The sequence below is a fragment of the Quercus lobata genome, chromosome 5, assembly GCF_001633185.2.
Source record: "Quercus lobata isolate SW786 chromosome 5, ValleyOak3.0 Primary Assembly, whole genome shotgun sequence".
Taxonomy (NCBI): domain Eukaryota; kingdom Viridiplantae; phylum Streptophyta; class Magnoliopsida; order Fagales; family Fagaceae; genus Quercus; species Quercus lobata.
In genome coordinates, this window is record NC_044908.1 from 63,023,188 (window position 1) to 63,045,513 (window position 22,326).

Here is a 22,326-nt window from a genome sequence, read left to right on the forward strand (position 1 = left end):
AAACAAAAGACTTAAAAAATTCATGAATAAAATTACATAATGAAAGGAAAATAAGATTATTTAATTAAAATAACATAAAAATATCAAACTATTCGGAAAAAACGGTGCAATTGGGTAATTTTCTTTTCGAGTAGAGTCTATTACACGCCTGCTAATACACTTTCTTGTTTATACAAAAAATGAATTGAAAACCAAATTAGCAATCGTCTCATATGTTGGGGACTTGTGGGTAAGAATGTGTATTAATGTATATCAGTATATATAACCACGTTTTCCCTTTTCTAAAACAAAAATGCTAGGACCACACAACGGAGTTGTGAATGGTGGTAGAGTAAAGGCACCACAAATTTTACTTTACCACTCACAATTCACTAAATTGCGGCAAACTTGTGTTAAAAGTTGTGATTCTAGCATTATTATTTTTTAAATAGTTTGGTTGTTTTTCACACTTTCACTTTTAAATTTGAGAAATTATACGGTTTTCATGATAGATCACGTTACTTGTCTATCATTTTACTGAAAAACTCTCATGATCTTATATGTTTAAAATTGCTGAATTAGTTTAATTAATTTTTTTATCATAACTTAACAATTTAAAACAAACCGGTGTCTTTTAGTGAAATAGTAGATAAATGACGGATCTATCATTAGTATTGTATAATTTCTTGTAAAATTGGGTATTTATACAATTCATCCGTTTGACTATTGAACTAAAATTCCCTTTGCGATAAGTGGATAAGTATGGAATACACAACAGACAGAAGCATGAATTGTTTGTTGTTAATGATGAGAGAGAGTCAAGAAGAAACATAATTGGGTAGTAATGATAAAAAAACAAGTGAAGAAGTCAAACAAAATTGGGTAGTAATAATTAAAAAAACAAGTGAATAAGCCAAGGGAACATCGTATCGTTTCAACTTGCTGTAATGTCATACATAAAAAATTATAGATATTAGACGGACTCAGCTTCTGTTCGGTGGCCACTGGACGCGTTGGATACACGACACGTGTTGCGTATTCAACGTGTCCAATGACACTAGCCACTGAACAAAAACCAGACCCGACATAGACACACACGCATGTACTCATTAACTTTGGAATAAAACCAAACTATAAATAAGGAGCAACCATAAAAAGAAAATGCTCTAGAAGAGTGTAGACACAGAAATCCGAAACCCATGTCCCAAGTTAGCTTTTTGAAACCCAGATACTTTTTTTTTATTTTTGTTTAGTGAAGAAAAGAATAAGAAAAAAAAAAAAAGAAGGCTTATAAGACTTAGTTTTTGGTGTGGATTTTTATTTTTATTTTGAGTGGAGAGAAGAATGGAGGAAGAAGTAGTAGAAGATTGCTGCGTCACGCAATTGATTGACGCTAATGGGAATTTCAATGTGGAAGGGCTTGACAATTTCATGGAGAAAGTGAAACTCATCAACTGTGGCCTCTCCTATGCCATTGTAGCCATCATGGGTCCTCAAAGTAGCGGTATTCATATTAACTTTCTTCTTCTTGTTGCATTTCTTTCTTAATTTTTTTCCAATACAATTATTATATTCTTAATGAATTTTTTTTTTAATTAATTATTTCGTCTGAGCAGGGAAGAGCACCTTATTGAATCATCTTTTCCATACAAATTTCAGGGAGATGGATGCTTACAAGGGAAGGTTGTTTCTTCTTCTTCTTATTCTGCCCTCTTAGTTATTTATTTGTTCTCCTCCTAATCCAATATTATTATCAGGCTCTGATTAATGGGTGCCTAGAGCATTCAGTTTGTTGGTTTTTTATTGGGATTCGAGTCAAGTCACTTTCAGTTCAAAGGATGTTTGTTTTTGTAGTTTTGTTACTTTAGGTGGGGCCCACTTTAAACTTCCTTATGGAGTGCATAAGGGCACCCCTTGTTGTTATAACAAAATCCTTATTTTTGATATTGATTGTGTTATTATAGGATTCAAACAACTAAAGGAATTTGGATAGCAAAATGTGTTGGCATTCAACCTTTCACTATTGCCATGGATTTGGAGGGTACTGATGGCAGAGAAAGAGGCCAGGTATTCACTCTTTTATATATTTTTTAATATAAAAAAGGGATGCTGGTTATGCTTTTGTTGCTAATAGAGCAGTATTAGTAGATGTCAACACTCAAGGGTATATGGATTGTGGTATAGTGTATTTCTCTTCAAGCGTTTCTTTAGCATTGAAGTCTCTTTGCACTTTACTTTTAATAATGGTAGATGTGTCTGAGCATTTTTTAAATTCTGAGGCCCATTCTCTCTTCTTAGTTTTAGTGTGAACAACAGGATACATATGAATATATTTTTTTGATGAGTAACTTTCACTTGAAACTTTTATCAAACTTATAAACCTCTGTTGGAATTTCGTTTATACTCACTGTGTCCTATTTCTCACTTCAGGATGATACTACATTTGAGAAACAAAGTGCACTATTTGCTTTGGCAATTTCTGACATTGTACTGATAAACATGTAAGTAGTTTTTCTTTTTTAGGATCGTGATTATTATTACTGATTATATATATGTATATATTATGTTTAAAATATATAAGTCTTTAGAAAGAACTGTGCTTTTTGGAGAGGCTGTTCAATTAATGAGCCTTTGGTCTGGTGTTTCTTAGATTTTGATGAAAATATGAAGTTAACAGTATTTTGTACACATATGCATGCAACATTTAGTATGCTAATTGATTAATGTATGCAAGTAATGAAGAATCATTTTAGATTCCAACCAGAGATTAGATATTATGTGCAGGTGGTGCCATGATATTGGTCGGGAGCATGCTGCTAATAGACCGCTTCTAAAAACAATTTTTCAGGTATTGTGTAGTCATGTTGTTTCCAATCAACAGTTGTTGGTCAGTATGTGATCTTATGGGTACTGTGTGGTATGTAGGTCATGATGCGTTTGTTCAGCCCCCGTAAAACAACACTGATGTTTGTTATACGTGATAAAACAAAGGTCTGCTCTAGATCGATTTATTTAGGCAATGTGTTTCTCAATACTTGTCCTCTTTTCTTGAAATCCACCATTTTTCCTTATTAAATCTTTGACGTCTTTGTGGCTGTCCATGTAGACCCCACTTGAACTTTTGGAACCTGTTTTAAGGGAAGATATTCAGAAGGTTGTCTTTTATTCTTATATACAGATTTTTGTCTTTTACTCTCTTAATTTTCTTTAGCATCTCAATGGTTATATGTTCTGCAGATATGGGTTGAAGTTCCTAAGCCCCAGGCTCATAAGAATACTCCTCTAAGTGATTTTTTTAATGTAACATACACCCTCTCTCTGATCAGTTATTGTGCATTTTATGTTTTCTTGGTAATTAATCTTAACTTGTGTCTCTGATTTATTTTCTGACATGAAGGTTGAGATCACTGCTTTATCCAGTTATGAAGAGAAGGAGGAGAATTTCAAAGAGGAGGTACTCCATTTAAATTATTTTTTTTTTATAAAATCTTCTCTTGAAGGCCCTTCTACTGTTGCTCCAATCGTTTCTGGAAATTTTGGATTCTTTATCATGTAAACTTTAATTTTTCTTTTTTGGATTAGCTACTTGTATGCTTCTCTTGTATTTCAATCATGCTTTGCTGGATTTTTATAACAAGTTATCTTATTTAAAAAAAAAAAAAAAAAAAAATTTCTCAATAATTGGAACTTAAGATTCTAGACATCCAGGTGTCATATGATCAGGCCTTGGAAAATTTCCATTTTTCTTGAGTTTAGCGTGGTATTATAGGCTTACAGCTTTGTATGCCATCTTATACAGGTTGCTCAACTGAGGCAGCGATTTTTCCATTCTATTTCTCCAGGAGGGCTTGCTGGTGATAGAAGTGGTGTTGTTCCTGCTTCAGGATTTTCATTCAGTGCACAACAGATTTGGAAAGTTATAAAAGAGAACAAAGATCTGGATCTCCCTGCACACAAGGTTATGTATTTTCTTCTTCTTCTTCTTCTTCTTCTTCTCTCTCTCTCTCTCTCTCTATGTGCGTGTGTGCGTGTGCGTGTGCATGTAATTAATTCTAGTAATTTCATATGCATTTATCTTTTTGTTTATCAGATAATGGTTGCCACTGTCCGGTGTGAAGAGATTGCCAATGAGAAACTAAGTCGTTTGACCTCTGATGAGGTACTCATTTGTGCATCCTCTATTCCAAAGTTCCTTCTTGACAAACAAAGAAATAATATTCCTTATCAGTCAGTATTGAATTTAATTTAGGGTTGGTTGGAATTGGAGGATGCTGTTCAAGCAGGTCCAGTATTAGGTTTTGGGGAAAAGCTCAGCTCAGTTTTAGAAATGTATTTTTCAGAGTAAGTTCCATTCTTCTTATGTATTTGATGTTCAAATTCTAAATACACATATATATCCAAGCAGTAAATGACTTGCAATGCATAATATCACAGAAGTTTCATTTAACTCTTTTGATCAAGGGAAAATATTTCTTATATAGTCTTTGTTTGCACACTGTATTTTAGTTAACTTTGATCTTCTACATTCATTGCACAATCCTTACTTTTGGTAGATGGAAAGGTAACGTTACTATAATTCATGACTTCGCATATACATCCTATGTTGTCTGAGCTCAGTCACTGTTAACACTTACCGTTGAGGGGTATTTCACTCTTTGTTGTGGTTGTTGTTGGTAAGTTACACATGCACCCAATGAGTTTTTAACCCAAAACCTCACTCTCCACCTATTCATGTGAGAGAAAGAAGTGCCACTTGATTTAGAACTCATTGATTGAACTACATGCTTTGAATCTAGTGCTGCATTCACCTCTGTACTTTATTTTTTGAGAAGACATTCACCTCTTACTTTATTCTATTAATTGGAATGCATCCCACTGTTGCCCTATTGACCATAATTGATTTACCCCAATAAGAATCAGCAAGCGGTGTTTCAATCCCAAGTGCTTCTACACACACACATGCACATACAATTCTTGATGTGGGAAGCTAAGAAATATTTATTTTGATTTTTGATGTCAATTTAATTTTAATTAGGTTACTTTATTAATTTCCTAGAGTAAAAGGTATTTTTGTAATTTAATAATTGGGTTTCCAATGTCAACTAGAATTATAGTTTAGTTTTATAGCATTCTCTCTTGCTTGGTGTTGACTCTTAGGTTTCCTATCCTCTATTTTTTCTGTTCAATTTTATTGTTGCATATTTTTTGTTTTTGTCTTGTGTCAATTTTTAGTATGTTATAAATAGTCTAGGACTGTTTTCTTTTTCTAACGTATCTAATCTTACTTATGCGTTGTCAATTTCTTTTCCCACAGATATGACATGGAGACAATCTACTATGATGAAGGTGTAAGAAATGCCAAACGACAACAACTGGTGTCAAAAGCATTGCAAGTAAGGCTTCATTTTTCTCAAATGTTTCAGTTATTAACACAGTTGTGCTTACATTATTTGCTAATTCTGTTGGCTATTTGATGCACCCTTGAAGATTAATTTGTTATTACATTGTAAATTCATATCTTCAAGATTTTTTTTTTATAGGGCTCACGTGTGAAGTGTAATTGAAGTTAAATCATGTGGTTTTATAGGCCTAGTTATATGTGTACTAAAATTTTAAATTTGGATTTTTTTTCAACAAATTATGGTCAATTTTTTTACTTAGGGGAAAACTGTCATTTCTGTAGCCCTTGCGACTGTGATAATTTACTTGATTCTAGAATTTTGTAGGATATCCCAAGTATTTTGTTTTTTTATTTTCTTGGAGTACAAGTTAGTCTTTTATTATTCATTACTTTATTAGGTCTTTTGTTTATTAGTCAAACTAAGAGTCCTGATATTACTAGTACTAGAAAGTTTTGATTGAGATTTATGTGATGCAACCTTCTTTGATATGTGATGTCGAGGAAACCCTCAGTGTGATGCCTAGAAGTTTATTTTTTATTCTTCTTCATCCTTAATTTCCAGCAACTTGAAACCTAGCAACTAAACATTGAATTTTCATCTTCAAAATTCTAAAATACAAAATTTCAAAACCCTAAATCACCCACTTTTTCAATAGCCCGAATAACCCACGAAGTGCCAAAGTACTGTTCCCGGGTTGCTCTTCACTGCCCTGGAACAGCAACCCAAATCTTAGGTCTTCCCCTTTGTTTCATCCCCAATACTCCTACTCCTTTTCACCATTAGAAATCCTATATTTATTATTATTATTATTTTCCACCAATTTCCCCACCAAACCCTATCCTAATTCTTCAAAATCCTGGCTGTCCAAAACTTCCAAATCTGATTTGGTTTCATTCCATTTGTCCTACGTCATATTCTGATATAAAATACACAGTTTATATTCTTAAAACTCTGTCTTAAAGAGAAGTTTGTCTTATTGTTAGTTTTCATTTCTATAATATGTTTTATCTTCAATTGATTATTGGTGTCTTATGAATTTTCCAGTTTGTGCACCCTGCTTACACTACCATGTTGGGACATCTGCATTATAACGCACTCGAGAGTTTTAAGACTAGACTGGAGCAGGCATTGCATAAAGGAGAAGGGTTTGCAGCATCTGTTTGTACCTGTACTCACTCTTGTATGTTTGAGTTTGACCATGAATGTGCAGGTAATAGCAGATGAAGTTTTAATCCATACAGCATACACACACTTGTGCAGGGACATCATTCTGTTTGTGTCTGTGGCTATGTTGTATGTCAATCATTAGATGAGTGTGCTTACTATTTTTGTTTATTCTACATTGAATTGGAGTTGTATTCTTCTTTTCCTGGTGAATTTTCTAGCTGCCTCTTAATATGCGTTTATCACATTACATTTGATGTGCAACATCTGAGAAGTTTGTGCAAGCATTGTGAAAAGTTGAATCGACTACTATTTCTGTCCATGTAGTTTGTGAAAACAGGGTCTTATTTTAACAAAAAAAAGAAAAAAAAGAAAACTGGGTCTTATTTTGTGCTAGGTTTACATGTAACGATTGGAATTTGCTCATGTCTTTGTTAATGAGATTATTGAACAATTGTTAGCAATTTTCACTAGTTCCTTATATGAGTGTCTCGCGTTTGGAGTTTTACAACTAGTCATTCTATTGCATCTTTTATAGAGTCATTGCCTTTTTGTACATAATTCTTTCTTGTTGTAATTCTTTACGCTACTTTGTGACCTTTATTCATTATGTAGTCTCTTTTAATAAAATTATTCTTTCTTACCTATCCCCAAAAAAAAAAAAAAGGGATGATGATAGTAATGTAGGAGAATTTTAGCCCAAAAGGAAATAAAAAGGTCCATTAGTCCATTGCTATATTTTAAGGAGGTGACAGAGTATTATTTTGGATAGGATAGAATGGTGACAAAGAATTTAGGTGAAGTATCATGATTGGTTTGTTGAGGATCCATAGCCGACCATAGTTTTGGGACAAAGGCTTTGTTGTTATTGTATGTATTTAATATTTAAAAGGTCGTGTGACTAACATGTGACTTTTGATAAAGTAGGATGGTAATGATTTAATTTTTATATGTAAGAGGAAGATTAGGATTCTAGAAGGTTATCATAAATAGCCTCTTTTGAGTAATTTCCGGCAGACTTTTCTTATTTGATCTATAAAATTTCAGATTTGAATATTTCTTGAGCTCTTTGAGCCTAGAGATCAATGTTATACAGTTCCAAATTCCATCCTATTTTCTTCTCCCAGCTGTAATCTTGTTTTATTTCTGGAAATTTCTTCTTAAATTCTTCTTCTACACTTAAGTTCTCCTCACTGCATCAGATAGCCATTGGCAATGTCCCTTCACTTTCTTTTTTGAACTTTATTGATCTTTTGAACTTTAGATTGTAATGGTTAGGGTACTCTTAGTCTTTGGTATGCTTCCTGTGTAATTAAGTGTTCTCATTTTTTTCTTTTTGTGAAATTTTATATATCAAAGAAAGAGGAACTCAAGGCCATTTCTAATGTGGTTGTTTGATATAGATTTGATTTCTGATGCGTCTTCTTTTATGAATATTTAGCTGAAAGTTCGATATCTAGTTTGCTTATATGCATGGTCTTATTAACACTTTAGTCTCTTGTGAATTAGTTTGGGCCTTGTTAAATGTACTGCTCTTTAGTTGTGTTGAAGGAAAATAATTTTCTCTGATGTAAGATCTTACTTTGGATATCTTATGTGTAGTCTACCAATTTCAGCTTTTAAATTACTGATTTGCCTTATTGGTATTTAAATCTTGTATGGAATTTTAATAGTCAATCATAGAGTCAGTCCTGCCTCCATTTGATGACCTTCTATGTTCTCCTTTCAGAAGCTGCCATAAGACAGGCTAATTGGGATGCTTCAGAAGTCCGGGACAAACTTTGTCGTGATATTGATGCGCATGCATCATCTGTCTGTAGTGCTAAGTTGTCTGAAATTATTGCCATTTATGAGGTATTGTCCATGATTAATATATGCTCTTTTTGTTTTGCTGTAAAATGTTTTACAAAAAAATATTTTCAGCATTTTACCATGTTTGTTTCATTGTAATATTTGGTCAAACCTGAAAATGTTTTTGCATAAAATCTGTTGTAAAACGTTTTACCCTTAAAACCTTGGTAAAACATTTTACAAAAACAAACTGTGGCTCTGCCCCCATCTGATGTCTGGGTCGCTGGAGCTGCAGGTGCCAGCAATAAGGTGGGCAGTACTGTTCACTGGACCTTCAGTACTGGTGGCTGAGCCACCGATTTTGGTGGTCTGTGTTTGAAGAATTTTACATGCCAAACCAAACACCTAAAAATATTTTATTAAACATGTTTTACAAGTAAAATATTTTGCATTTGAAAACATTTTACAACAGAACAAATGGAGTGGCAAAGAGTAATGACTGGCTTTTGGACCAGGGTGTTCTTCAAATCTTGCCTGTTATATATCATTTGCCGAATCACAAACACTCCATTTGGAACCAATTCAAGGTTGACTTGAATTTATACTTATTGTGATGAAATGAAATGCAATTCAAATTTACTATTCAATTCATTCATTCATTCATGAATTGACTTTGTTATTCAATTTATATGTTTGAGATAGCAATATTGTCCAGAATTGATTGAAATCATTTGAGTAAATTGTAATTAATTGGAAATTGGGGAAAATTTGATGCAATTGGTCCTTTGTTGGCCAATTCACTTGAATTCTAAATCAATTCAATTCATTAAGTTTATTTGGTATTCCAAAAACATGAATTGAATATGAATTAATTTTGTTCCGATGACATGATTTGCATAGAATGAAGTCGTATTTAATTCATTTTAGTCAATTCATTGTTTTCCAAAAAGTCGCTAAATGCAAATACCATTTTGTGTGCAGAAACAACTTACCCTAGCATTGAATGAACCTGTAGAATCCCTACTTGAAGCTGGTAGGAGGGACACCTGGGCTTCTATAAGAAAGCTTCTTAAACGTGAGACTGAGGTTGCTGTATCAGATTTTTCAAATACGATTGCAGGTTTTGAGTTGAAACAAACAACAGTTGATTCGATGGTGCAAAAGTTAAGGGATTACGCAAGAAACTTGGTGAGGAAAAAGGCAAGAGAAGTTTCTGGGAAAGCTTTGATCCATATGAAGGACAGGTAACAAACTTAAATATTCAGAATTTTTCTTTTTATTCTTTTTGTTTTTGGCATTTTAGTTGCTTACTGCATTGGTTAACAAATTTCAGGTTCTCAACAGTGTTCAAGCAGGACAATGATTCAATGCCTAGGGTTTGGACTGGGAAGGAAGATATTAGAGCTATTACAAAGGATGCACGCTCTGCGGTAATCTTTAAAGGACTTTTATGAATGGATTTTAATAAGATCTACCTGTGTATTCCTAAAATGAAATCATCTACAATCTTTCTGGCAGTCTCTAAGGCTTTTATCGGTTCTGGCTGCCATACGCTTGAGTGAAAATCCAGATAAGATTGAAAACATACTTTTTTCCTCTCTCATGGATGGTGCTGTTGCTGTTCCATCTTCTCAAGATAGAAGCATTAAAGCTTCTACAGACCCTCTTGCCTCAAGCACATGGGAGGAGGTACTAGTTGTGTCTTTTAGCAATAATGTTCTTATTACCAAAACAATTTCTCATTAAGCATCAGCTATAATATAGGTTTCCCCAATGGATACATTGATTACACCAGTGCAGTGTAAGTCTTTGTGGAGACAATTCAAAGCGGAGACTGAGTATACTGTTACTCAAGCTATTTCAGCACAGGTAAATTTCTATGCATTCTGTTTCTCTTTTATAAGTTATTCTGCATTTTTTCTTATGTTATTTAATAGTACCTGCAATATTTACTAATGGTTTTCAATAGAAATGAATAACCTTTTTCATTAATCTGAAGTTTCTATCATGGATTGACTATTAAGTTAATTAGAACTTGGAAGCTTTATATTTTAATGTGTGCTAAGTATGGTTCTGCTGAATAGAAATGAATAACCTTTTTAATTTGAAAAGTTTCTTTGTCTATCACTTTCTGACCCTTAACTTATGTGCTGATTGGTAAGCTTTAGATTTTAACGAAGTATGGGTATGCACCATCCAAAACTGTTTCTTAACATGTATTTTGATTTGTGTATCTAATACCCGAGTTTCTGTTACGAGTTTTGAGTTGCGATTTCTGTGAAACAAGCCATGCTATTGTGATTATTTGCACTACAGAGGAGTGATCCGGGGAGTTGCATCCCTGAAAAACTACTAATTGGTATTTACTATAAATTATAGTATATACATGAATTTGAAGGGGCATGTTGGGGCTGAGTTCTCATTTTTAAATTAACGTTTTCAAAATGTAATGAAATATTATGAATTTTGAAGTGTGTGGTTGTATGAAAATGCTTGTGGATATGATATATGACTTGGTCAAATCTTTTTACAACCCAAAATAGAAAGGAAAACCCTCATACTATAATTTTTAGGACTATTGAAAATATTACAAGTTCACAGAAACAACTAGTAAAAAATTTACCTTTGTTTATCTAAAGCATGTAGAATTATTGAACCATTATGTGCCCCCCTGCCTCCCACACACACACACACACAAAGAGTAGAAATTATAGTTATATTTTTTATTATCTTTAGTGTTTGCATGCAAATAGACACAGACAGGATATATATTTATATATATATATATATATATATATATATAAATTAGATTCATGAAGACACACGTATATAGGTGCTTCAGGAATGGACTAAGCCAAGAGAAGTGCCAGAACTTCTCTGAACTTTTTCAAAGAATTGAGCAAGAAATTACATTTATCACTTTTTTTTTTTATATGTAAGTAAATAATTATTTTTAAGATGAGTAGAAAGCTCTAGTATATATGTAGTATTCTAGAGCTACTTTCAAATGTTACAATTGAAAGTTTAAAAGATCAATAAAATCTGCAAAAAAAGTAGAATGAACCCCTCCAAAGGTAGACATCCAATCATACAAAATTCTCAAGAATAAAGGTTTTATTGAGATTAATGCAAGTTCAACACCTTCAAAAGCTCGACTATTCCTGTCTCTACAAATTGTAAGGCAAGGTGACTACGACCATGTTTGCCTTGCCAACAAAGTGAACAAATTAATAGGTGTCCTTGGCATCACTAATCTAACTCCGAAAATAGAAGACAAGCAAGCGAAGTTGGTTGTGTCTTCCTATGGATGCATGTCACAACATTTTAGGGAGACCATGATTATATGACAATGACATGATCCATCACACTACAGCTAATACATACTCCTTCTGAAGGGTAACACAAATATAGCTTGTCCTCTTACGGAAGATATCATAATTTTGTCTTGAGACAGCAGGTTAATGGCATCTTGACTGCTGAAAATTTTGAAGTTGAAAATCAAGATATGGGACAAATTTGGGAAAGAAGTTCAGCTTTTGGAGTTTGATGATTATCCTGTAGAGATTTGGCAACTATTATAAAATTTTAAGGAGCTGTTTGTCCTCCAATGAGAATTATTCAACAGGCTTTTGATTTAGTACAAGGGCAGCAATAACAAATCTGCCAACTTACAGAATGCCACCTATGTAGTAGGCTGAAATGCAAAGCAAGTTGAGGAGTTGACTGCCAAAGGTTTGGTATTTGAGAGCAAAACCCCCATGTGCTGCCATTGCTCTTGCTTATATCTAAAAAGGATCATTCAAGTAATGGATTCCAGTCCCTTGTTTATCATATATGCTTGACATGCTAGTTGTATCAAGGTTTTCTCCAAAAATAGACTTGAGGAGTGATATTGTCATATTAGATTGAGTGGCGATAAATGGAAGACTACATTCAAGACACTAGATGGGATTAATGAGTAGCTAGTGATGACATTTTGACTCTTATGCGTTAAGCACTTTCATACATGTTATGGTTGAGGTAGGTAAACCTTTCTTGGGCTATAAGATGTAGATTTGAAACTAGAGAAGATCATTTGAACCAAGTTTTAGAGGTATCAACAAAGCGAAATTCTCTATGAACTTGAAGAAGTGCTCTTTCTTGCGTCACAATGCTGGGTTTCTTGGTTTCTTGTTTCAGTAAATGGATTTTGATTGGATCTTAAGAAAGAGAGGGCTATCAGGGAGAGTGAACAGTACCACGATCTATGGGGGATGTTTGTAGCTTTCATGGATTAGCCTCATTTTACAATAGATTTATCAGAAATTCCAGCACTATCATAAGTCCTATCATTGAGTGCTTAAAGGTTGCTAATTCTGGGTGGATCAAATCAACATAAAAGGCTATTGAACAAATCCACACCAGTCACAAAATCTCTGATTCTTGTTCTATTGCTGGAGTTTCTTCTTAAAGCCTCTGTAAGTGTAAATTTGCTTGAAAGGTTGTATCTTTTTGGCTAGATTAGATAATACCTACGTTCCCTTTTTTTCCGAGTGTAAGATGGGGGATTGAAATTACCCCACTGGTGGCATGCCATTTGGCCATAAGGCCATTGACATTCAGATAAGGCCTACATAAGGTCTACATAAGGTCTATGTTTTTCTTGCTTCATTAGAAGTGCTTAGCACTGCTTGAATAGCTTTCTTATTCTCTTTTATTAATTTATCAATGGTGAGAAGTGTCCAGAACTTAAGGAAGCAAAACGTGATCATTATGAATATGAAATGTGCAATTTAAGAGGCAACTGCTTAAATAGCTTCTCACTCTTTTTTTAATATTTCAATCAAGAAAAGTGACCACAATTAAAGGGAGCAAAATTCTTATCATTATGAATATGGAATGTGCTACTTAAGGGACAAAGAACTGGGGGTCTATCCTTATTGGATTTGAGGTGAAAATGCTGCTTGTGGAGCTTGTTAGCTTGAGTGATGGTAGCATGGGTTCATGAAGTCCCATCTTTCAGTCCCAGCCTCACCAAACTTGGAATAGAAGAAGCCCTCAGTACAAACAGAGAAGCAATATAGATAATCAATTTTAATCTAAAGATCAGGCAGTAATAAAGTAGTGGTGGTGGGAGTGGTCTTTTGCTTTAGAAATATTTCTACTTAAGTAAGCCATAATCCCAACTGAATTGGGGATAGAGTCCTGAAATTTTTTTCCATAATTTTTTTTTTTCTAATTTCAGTTTATGTTTTAGATTTAGTAGTTCTCTCTCTATCTCTTTCTCTCACTCCAAACTAGAATCTGTCTACTCTTTTAAGTATATAGTTTGAGTTCTTGAGGTGTAAACCTCTATCAGAAACAGAACACTCTATGTGGAATTGAGTTTATTAAATTCTCTCTTCTAGTATATGTTATGAATCCTTATATTCGATGTTATTATATATTATATTTGAAACATATTTTCTTTACGTTTTATTAGGCGTGAATGTCTAGGTTCCAAGAGGCTTGTGTGCTTAAACAGACTTGACTCATATACCACCATTGTTTGACTCTGGTAGCACCTCTTCTTCCTCTTCAAGTTTTACACGGGTCACATGCGCCCTTGTGGACATGCATATGAGGTGTGTCCCTCTTCTTGAAATGCAAAACATAGCACCTTTGACCCCCAACCATCATTGGAATCAGCCAGATCAGAATTGCTTTGTACTTCATATCTTACTACGTCATTTCCCTTTTTACTCCTATCAATATTAGAAACATTTTTCTCTTCTGTTTGGATCATTATGATAGTATGTCAACCAATCATTTTTGCTACATGGCAACATGGAACACTTTGAAGTTTACACAACTGTTGAACCCCTTTGTGGTGCACTGTATACTCTTCCAAACAAAGGGTCTCCTCATATCATAATGCAACACCTGACTTTCTCCCATTAAGGAATATTGTTGAGCATCTTCAAGGTTAAACAAATCAACCACTCCTAATTCATCTCTAATGAATTGGTTTAAACCATTAAGTTAACATCATGATATTTTCTCGTTAGTCTGATAGATGCCAACTGAAATAGACAGATTTTGTACTTCAAAGTGCATTCTTCCACAAACATTCCACTTTGTTTCAATGTATGGGATCTTTCACACAATTCCATTGCATAATTAGTTGACAAAAATTATTACTGCTACTTTGCTTTCATGTGCTCTTGTGTTTGATTTTTTTTTCTTGCCTTTTCAAGCATGCTGATCACCAACTCTCTTCCACCATTGAAGCACAATACCCTTCACTTTAAGCTTCACAAACAACAAATTTTATCTTCACTCATGGTCTTTTACTCAGATAAGCCTCCAAACTAGCTTCCCAGTCTAAATAATCCTCTAAGTGCACCAACCGATCCTCCAATCTGCCTCCTGTGGCATTCCATGAGTTTGGCATCATGAAAGGGCTTTCATCTTCTATATCATGGTTCTCATCTTCAAGCCCGCCTTCTTGTATGTTTAAGGTTTCTTGGTTGCCTTTCAAAGTCTTTAATTATACAACTCATCTCAGCCATCTTTGTCTACCAGCCTTGATTTCCTATATCCCCATGACGTCTAAACCACAGCCTAAAGTTACAACCTTCAACTCAGATTTGAATAGTGTGGCTTAGGTCTAGGCTCTTTTGTTTTTGTCCCATTTTATGTGGAAAGGAGAACTTAAGATCCTGTGTAGATCTGATATGATCCAGTTGAAAGATGCCACCTTTCAAGCAAATTTATGTTTACAAAGGGTTTAAATAAGTGCTAGCTGTAAAACAAGATTATAGCTAGGAGAAGAAAATGAGATTGAAATTTGAAGTTAGAACACTAAAAAATCAATTTCTAGGCCCAAAGTATAGGAAATATGAAATTTGATCTGTAAAGAAAAGACTGCTTACAATAACTCAAAAGAGAGTATTTTTAATAGCTTTTAGTAACTTAGGATCCTAGCCCTTACTCTTTTTTTATAACAAAAAGAATCCTAACCCTCCATTTTATTTAAAGGCATATGCTAGCCACATGACCACTAAAATACTAAAAGAGATGTTAAAGAAAACATAACATAGAGACATAACTATTCTTGTAATAGCTATGGGCTAGACGAAATGGTCTAATGGGCCTTCTTTGCTGTGCACTTAGATGCTCCTGCACCAGATGTATTTGTGTTGAATTGATTTCTTTATACTTTACTGAACTGAGGATAGTTTTGAGTCTAGAATACATTTTCTGGGAAACTGCTTAGCAGAAAGCTACTGCTATTGGTGGTGCTTCAGATGCCCCAACTACCTAACCTGGGAATATTGAGAATTGGGTGGAGCTTGCTTAACAGAAGACACTACTAGTGGCAGCGCATAGGATGCCCCAATTTCAACCTGGGAATATTGAGGATTGGGCTCCTTTTAAATCAGGGCATTTTTTTCTGTTAAAATATCAAAAAGGGGTAGAGGAGATGATTTTGAGAAGCTTTTTAGGACTTTGAATACTCCCTTAATGATTGGGAAATTATCTTTAAAAGACCCTTGAGTTAAAAGTAAGATACCAGCTTTTTTCCCTCTCGTAAATCTAGGTGGTGTCATTGTACTGTAAATAAAATATGGTGATGTGAGGTTTAGAGGTTGTGAGCTAGTGTTATGTTAAAGAATGAAAAATAACTTGTAAATTGAGGGAAAAGTAGAGGAAGTGGGCAGATTGCCAAATTAATGTCAGCATTGTTTCTCTTGGAGAGGTTTCCTATTTGACTGTGCTGTATGTCACTACAGGATTGTTCACTACTAGGGAACTTGATCTTTGCATCTGCTTATGTAAACTCAATGCCAAGAGCTTTGTGGCTCAGTGGCATTACCCTTTTCAATCCCCCACTCCCACTTGTAAGCACAAAAAAAAAAAAAGGTCATTGTAGTTGTGCGGTTATTTTTAAACTATGCTTTTAATTATTCCTTCATCTATATTTGAGTCAATTTTATTTCCCAATTGGATGATTTTTCTTGTACAAATTGTTTGGTTCCCCTGTTTATGTGATTAACAATATTGAAAATGCCTGCTTCTAAGATCTACACTGTTAATGTGCTCATAGGCAGGGTTTTCCTGTGGTGGAATCTGAGTTTACTGACATTGTGTTTTCTGGAGACCCAATGCATATTGGGAAAAGCACTTTAGTCCTAAGAATTAAGTACACAACTAGAACAAGGAATTATTTGTTTAACTTGTTCAATATGTTGCCTTGTTTGTCAATATCTCACTTTATTTTAGATTTAGCTTCTCCTCTGCAACAGTTTGCTATTCATAAGTGATTTGTTGAATGCAGTTTGGTCTTTATGAAAAAATGAATTTGTATTGGGAATTTATAGTGTTTTAGTTCTTGGTCTTATAATGTGAAAATTCCCCCATTCATTTGTTTCTTATCTCTGCAGTTGCTCATGATCTTTTCACTTTATCTTGGCACCTATCCAGCACACTCATGTATGATCCTTTTTTTCTAGGAGGCTCATAGGAAAAGTAATAGTTGGTTACCTCCTCCATGGGCGATATTGGCAATGATTGTCCTTGGTTTTAATGAATTTATGCTCCTTTTAAGGTAATTTTAGCTAATGCAGTCTCTTAATCCCTGTATAGTTAATTTTAAGTCTGATGTTCTTAGCATTTGGCTCTTTAGTCTTTTTGTGTTCATTGACATGTTTTCTCAAATGAAACAGGAATCCGCTCTATCTCATGGTTTTATTTATCTTCCTTTTACTATCAAAAGCCTTGTGGGTACAGATGGACATACCTAGAGAGTTTCAAAATAGCACTGTAAGTATACAAGGAAAATTAATCACTTTTCCCTTTATTTAAAATAAATGAATCTTTAGGTGTAACAAAATAAAACCTAACTTCTTAATGTTTATGAAATAAGACCTGTTACAGATGACTTTGTTATAAGCAACTGCTATTTGGTCCATGAGTTTTAAAATGGTACCACTTCTAACATCCATACGGTTCCAATGTAAGGCTTGTTGTATCTGTATGAATTATTTTGGTAATATATCCCTTGTTATCAATTAAACATTAATGGCTAAAGTATATGCTTGGTCTCTAAAATTTTAATTCAATTTCAATTTTGTCTATCAGAAATATTTCAAGTTACTCTTTATGTTTTTCCCCCACTTTTTTATCAAATGAATCAATTTCGTCTCTTAACACAGTTGTGACCAGAAAGGCTGATGTGCACTATTTTATTTATTCATTTTTTTATTTTTTACTTGATACATAACAAAATACCCATCTTGCTTAGAAAGCCAACTCCCAAATATTTGTGGGGGAGAGTTTCCCCCTCATTTTCCTTCCCATTTTGCTGCACATGCGTGTAATGCACAGCACAATTCACCACTGATTTTTTTGAGAGTTGACTGAATAGGTAACATGTTTATTTTGGCATGCACCACCATGTCATAATAAAAGGGTACCACTATAGTCTCATCAGACTAAATGGACCCATTTGAAAAATTATTAGGACTAACTTGACACAAAATATTATCTAGGGATGAAATTGAAATTTGGCTAATTTTTTAGGAACCAAACATATACTTTAGCCAAATCCGACTTATATCATATCATACAAAATTTTGACATTGCATAGTTTGATATCTAGTTGGTTGTAACTTTAGTATCATTTTCAGATAAACAAAGTTTAGAAACATAACAAGCCCCTTGAGGAATGATGTTGTAGGAGAGGCTGCTTAAATCTGAGCGTGTCCTTCTCTGAACAGATGCTGAATATTGTGTGTTTTCTTATCAGCTGGCTGGACTACTATCAATTTCATCAAGGTTTCTTCCCACTGTCATGAACCTTCTAAGACGACTTGCTGAAGAAGCTCAAGGGCATCCAACACCTGAAGCACCAAGACCACCATATTCTTCGGCTTCTCAGAGTTTCAGGAATCAAACCTCTCAGCCAAATCCTGTTTCAAAGTCGATTCCTGAGTCATCTGTATCATCTGATATTTCATTTTCTGATAGTGGTGTTGATTACTCAAGCCCAAACTTGATACACAGGCGTACTACAAACATTCAAGAAGAACTTTCTTGATGCAAAATTGCTCTTACATGTATAATGTGTATCATATTAGGATAGCTGCTCCCTCATGCAATGCTTTTCACTTTTACTCAAAATTTTTCCCTCCTTTTCTTTATTGAGAAAAAGGAAAGAAGGGGGAAGATGGTAATGTTGGGGGGTGGGGGGGTAGTTTTACAAAATAAAGTGAAGATTGTTGATGCTGTATAACATACAAATATTTTGTATATATATAATGTGGTTATTTTATGATGCTGAAATGGCATTTTACGAGTTGTGCATCTTGTCTCGAAGTGTTTGCAAACTTTTACAATACAGAAGCAAGTATGGAAAGGATGAACAGTGGTGATTGTTGGTCCTTCGTTTCCTTTCCCCAGTTAAGAGGGGAAGTACTATTAAATCAGTTCACAGCAATGGAAACGACTCTGTTTCTGAATCCTGGCTGCACGAGTAACCTTAGCTCAATGCAATGACAAGTTCCAATGACTGCAGAGGGTTTGGGTACTTGCAAAGAGGAGCAAGCAATATTTTGGAGCAGCTGGATTTCAAGAATCTCAACTATTAGCTACAGGATCAGTGAATAACATGTTAATTTTTTCTATAAAAAAAATTATTTATATTTAAAGAGAGAACTTACGACTCATACAAAACCAGTCTAGCCTGAACTGAACTAATTACAAAGTCCTTTAGCTTGATTTACCTTTTGACCTGCGAGAGAATCCATGCAAAGTCCGATGCGGTAGCTTTAAGTTTGATGTCATACTATTCAAGTTACAATCATTTTAGCCACTTACAGTCTCTATGGTTCAAACAAATCTTGAGTGAGACTTGGTTAAATTTGGATGGAAAGAAAAGATGGAAAGGTTTGGAGTGGACGGAAGAAAGAAACATGTTGTCTTTCCCTTTCACCTTCATGTCTTATGTATTTAATGGCTCTTTCTTCCTTCCCCTAACCTTCCCCCCTTCTCCTTCCAACCAACTAGATCATACAATATATGCACTAGGAATGCTAACATTTGTGGACAGAAAAATATGAACCTTTAACCCAAACTGCAGACTGCAGTAGAAAGTAGGTCAACTGTCAAGCTGCAATGGGTGCTGTTTGGTTTATTTGCCAACTGCACACTTTGTCTAACTATTGTTAGCTCTAAAATTTACAAATTCTGCCTATTTGGTTTGGCTCTACTTAGTTCCTAAAGTGTACCCAAATCGAGCTGCTTTTAAGCAGAAAAATTACAGGTGGGAAAGGCATTAAAGAGGAGAAAAGAACCGATACTACGTTACAAATAGTACACAGTACGCTGAACGTAAGGGAGTGTCCATGACATTGGTTGGACGCCATAAATTGTGGTCAGAGTTGTTAACGGATACTATGTTACAAATTCTTATATGGATTTACCACTAACATCATTTTATTGTCTATCTCTTACAAGTTATAACTCGCTATCTCAACTGTTAGGAAAATGTCATGAAAAAAATTATAGACTCTAGAAATATTTGTTGTAGCTCGCACGAATTGGTAGTTGATCAAGGTTCTCTTTTGTGAGTCCTTTATTTGGTTGTGTGTGTGTATGTCTTGCTCGACCATGTCTAAAGCTCAAGTCAATAAATGGATGGCAATACACGGAAATAGGCTTACAAGGCCGGAGAGATCAAAATGCTACACCACACAACATATGGTTTTTTAAGCCCAATAAATCAACAAACAAAGCAGCTGTATAGGGCCACAAACACAATTGGGCACTGGGGTCCAACCCACCCCAACAAACAGCTCAAAGTTCCTTCAATTATATTACCAATAATGCTATGGACATAACCATTCGGGCACCCAATTTCACAAATTGTTGAATTGTGCTATTATGACTAGTTGATGAAAAGCGATGGGTCCATATGAGCAAAAAATGTTCACTACTCACAGTCACACAAGTCAGTAAGTTACGAAATTGGGATAGTCACACAAGTCAATAAGTTGTGAAATTGGATGTGCGATTGGGTGCGCCTCTAAAATTATCATATTTTTCTTCCAAAAATTCACACTTTTACATGGCACTTCACTTGAGTCCACTACAACACAAAAGAAAAAGGTCTTGTAAATTTTTCAATGAAAAATTCAATGCACTTTGAGTTATTGAACTTCCGTAGCTCAAAATCAAAATAGTTAAACTAGGATTTGAGCTTTTCCAGTAAGGATAAAGTTTGCCTACAAACTCCTACTAAAAAACTAACATGTTTTCTTTGAAAATTTAATTGTTGGACTGTATGTTCTTTATATTCTTAATATGCATGTTAAATTTCATTCAAATTAGATATTGTTTACTATTTGATTCATAAAACTTATTTTTTATGAATTATTTAAGACTACAAAAACTAGAAATTTAAATGGTTGATTAATGACATAGCTGTTGGCAAACTTTGTTCTTCCAACATTACCTAGCCCTCGGACAATTAACCAATGTCTACAGTCCAACACATGGATTTTGAAATTGGGCAGAGCGGAAAGCAGTTTTGCAAGTAATTTTAAAGAATTGTGACACGGCAACCATATAGGTCAATTCATGTTTGATTTGGAGAGTAAGTAACACGATTCATTCAAAAAAAAAATTTCTCATATTTTTAACCTAAATCTTGGTCTTTAATGACTAGTTGTCAAAGAATAATGTTATAAAGTTCTACTATTAGAGGTGGGACTATTTCGATTATTTTAGAGTTTTCAAGGGGTATTTTAGTCATTTTTAAGATTTGATGAAGGATATGCCACTTTAGTGGTTTAGAGGCACTTTAGTAATTTTGGATCTTTTAAGGTGTTAGGTTCTAAAGACTTAGGATTTAATGTATTTAGAACTCTAATGTGTATTGTTGGCAAACCATGATCAAAACAAGTTGGTTAGTCGTGTTTAGACTTGCTCAAAGTTGGTTCTTTTATGTAAAGTTGGAATAAGCTGTTGTAGGATTCATTTATGCTTCTCGGCCTGGTTTGATCCATTGAAGCTTAGATTCGATCAATCGAAAATCAGGTCAAAGGCGTTTTTCTGCAGAATTCTAACTTAGCCTTAGTTTGTTTAAAACGTTTAGGGTTTTCTAATTTGCCCTAGGTATAAAAGGCAAACCCTAGCCACATTTTAGTGTTGCTCATATTGCTGTTTGTGTAAATCTCTTGTAAGATTTGTGAGGAACTTTCCCTTACACAAGCTTAGGATTATCAAGAAGGAGATTTCTTCAAGAGCTTGATGATCATTCAGTTGCTGCCATAAGAACTTAAAGAAACACAAGCGGGTGTGCTTGTACTTGCTGGAGAATCCAAGAAAGAAGGAGTCCGTGGTTTCGGAGCTTGCACGTGGTCGTGTCAGTAAGTTTCTACTGGTGGGTAGCAATAGGATGTTAGTGGTCTAAGTCCTGTTGAACAACTTCAATTCTTTCATAGTGGATTCAGGTTTATCTTGAGGATAGATAGGTTAAATCCTCCCCAGGTTTTTGCCGGTTTGGTTTCTTGGGTGATCATATCATTGTCTTATTTATCTTTCCGCTACTTTGCTTGATATGATTGTTTGATTGTGATAACCTAGATTTGGAATTTGGACTAAGTAACAACTTGGTTAATTACCTAGGTTAATCCAAGTATGTTTTTAAGGAGTCTAAAAACCTTCATAAGGGTATTTCATTCACTATTTTTTTTAGGTTTTTTTTTTTTTTTTGGAAGTTCAGATGTATTTCAATAATTTTGGATGTTTTCAATAGGTGTTTTGGTAATTTTAAAGGTTTAAAGGTGTTTTGGGGGCTATTTTGGTCAATAAGGGTGTCCACCAGACTCAGCCACCCGAAAATCAAGTAAAACACCCTGAATCGACACCTGTGGAGGTCAGCAGCGGGTGACCACCTCCAAAACCCAACAGTAGTGGATTGAGTGGCAAGTCATCTAATCTAAATTCACATCATCATCCAAGATTC

General features: G+C 34.4%; 1 protein-coding gene across 3 annotated transcripts; it reads left to right on the forward strand.

Annotated features, from left to right (window-relative positions):
- Nucleotides 1-1,100: 1,100 nt before the first annotated feature.
- LOC115991560 (protein ROOT HAIR DEFECTIVE 3 homolog 2) lies at nt 1,101-18,649 on the forward strand. Of its 3 annotated transcripts, XM_031115348.1 has the most exons (22): nt 1,103-1,483; nt 1,596-1,662; nt 1,944-2,046; nt 2,410-2,480; nt 2,764-2,827; nt 2,905-2,970; nt 3,086-3,133; nt 3,217-3,279; nt 3,377-3,433; nt 3,779-3,937; nt 4,070-4,138; nt 4,229-4,320; nt 5,294-5,372; nt 6,426-6,591; nt 8,275-8,399; nt 9,318-9,580; nt 9,670-9,766; nt 9,855-10,025; nt 10,101-10,205; nt 16,811-16,905; nt 17,024-17,120; nt 18,106-18,649. In XM_031115348.1, exons 1-22 carry the CDS (start codon nt 1,324-1,326, stop codon nt 18,394-18,396), a joined length of 2,508 nt encoding a protein of 835 aa, XP_030971208.1. In that variant the 5' UTR covers nt 1,103-1,323; the 3' UTR covers nt 18,397-18,649. The 3 variants fall into 3 exon arrangements, with proteins under 3 accessions (XP_030971209.1, XP_030971210.1, XP_030971208.1); XM_031115349.1 differs by lacking the exons at nt 17,024-17,120; nt 18,106-18,649 and having other exon boundaries at nt 1,101-1,483; nt 16,742-16,818; XM_031115350.1 differs by lacking the exons at nt 16,811-16,905; nt 17,024-17,120; nt 18,106-18,649 and adding an exon at nt 13,798-16,733 and having other exon boundaries at nt 1,101-1,483.
- Nucleotides 18,650-22,326: the final 3,677 nt, after the last annotated feature.

Excerpts from the sequence above, each read along its gene's own strand:
- LOC115991560 (XM_031115348.1), top strand. The coding sequence starts at position 1,324 with ATGGAGGAAGAAGTAGTAGAAGATTGCTGCGTCACGCAATTGATTGAC. Across the intron at positions 5,373-6,425 it reads TGGTGTCAAAAGCATTGCAA|TTTGTGCACCCTGCTTACAC; the intron begins GTAAGGCTTCAT and ends TGAATTTTCCAG. Across the intron at positions 6,592-8,274 it reads GTTTGACCATGAATGTGCAG|AAGCTGCCATAAGACAGGCT; the intron begins GTAATAGCAGAT and ends TTCTCCTTTCAG.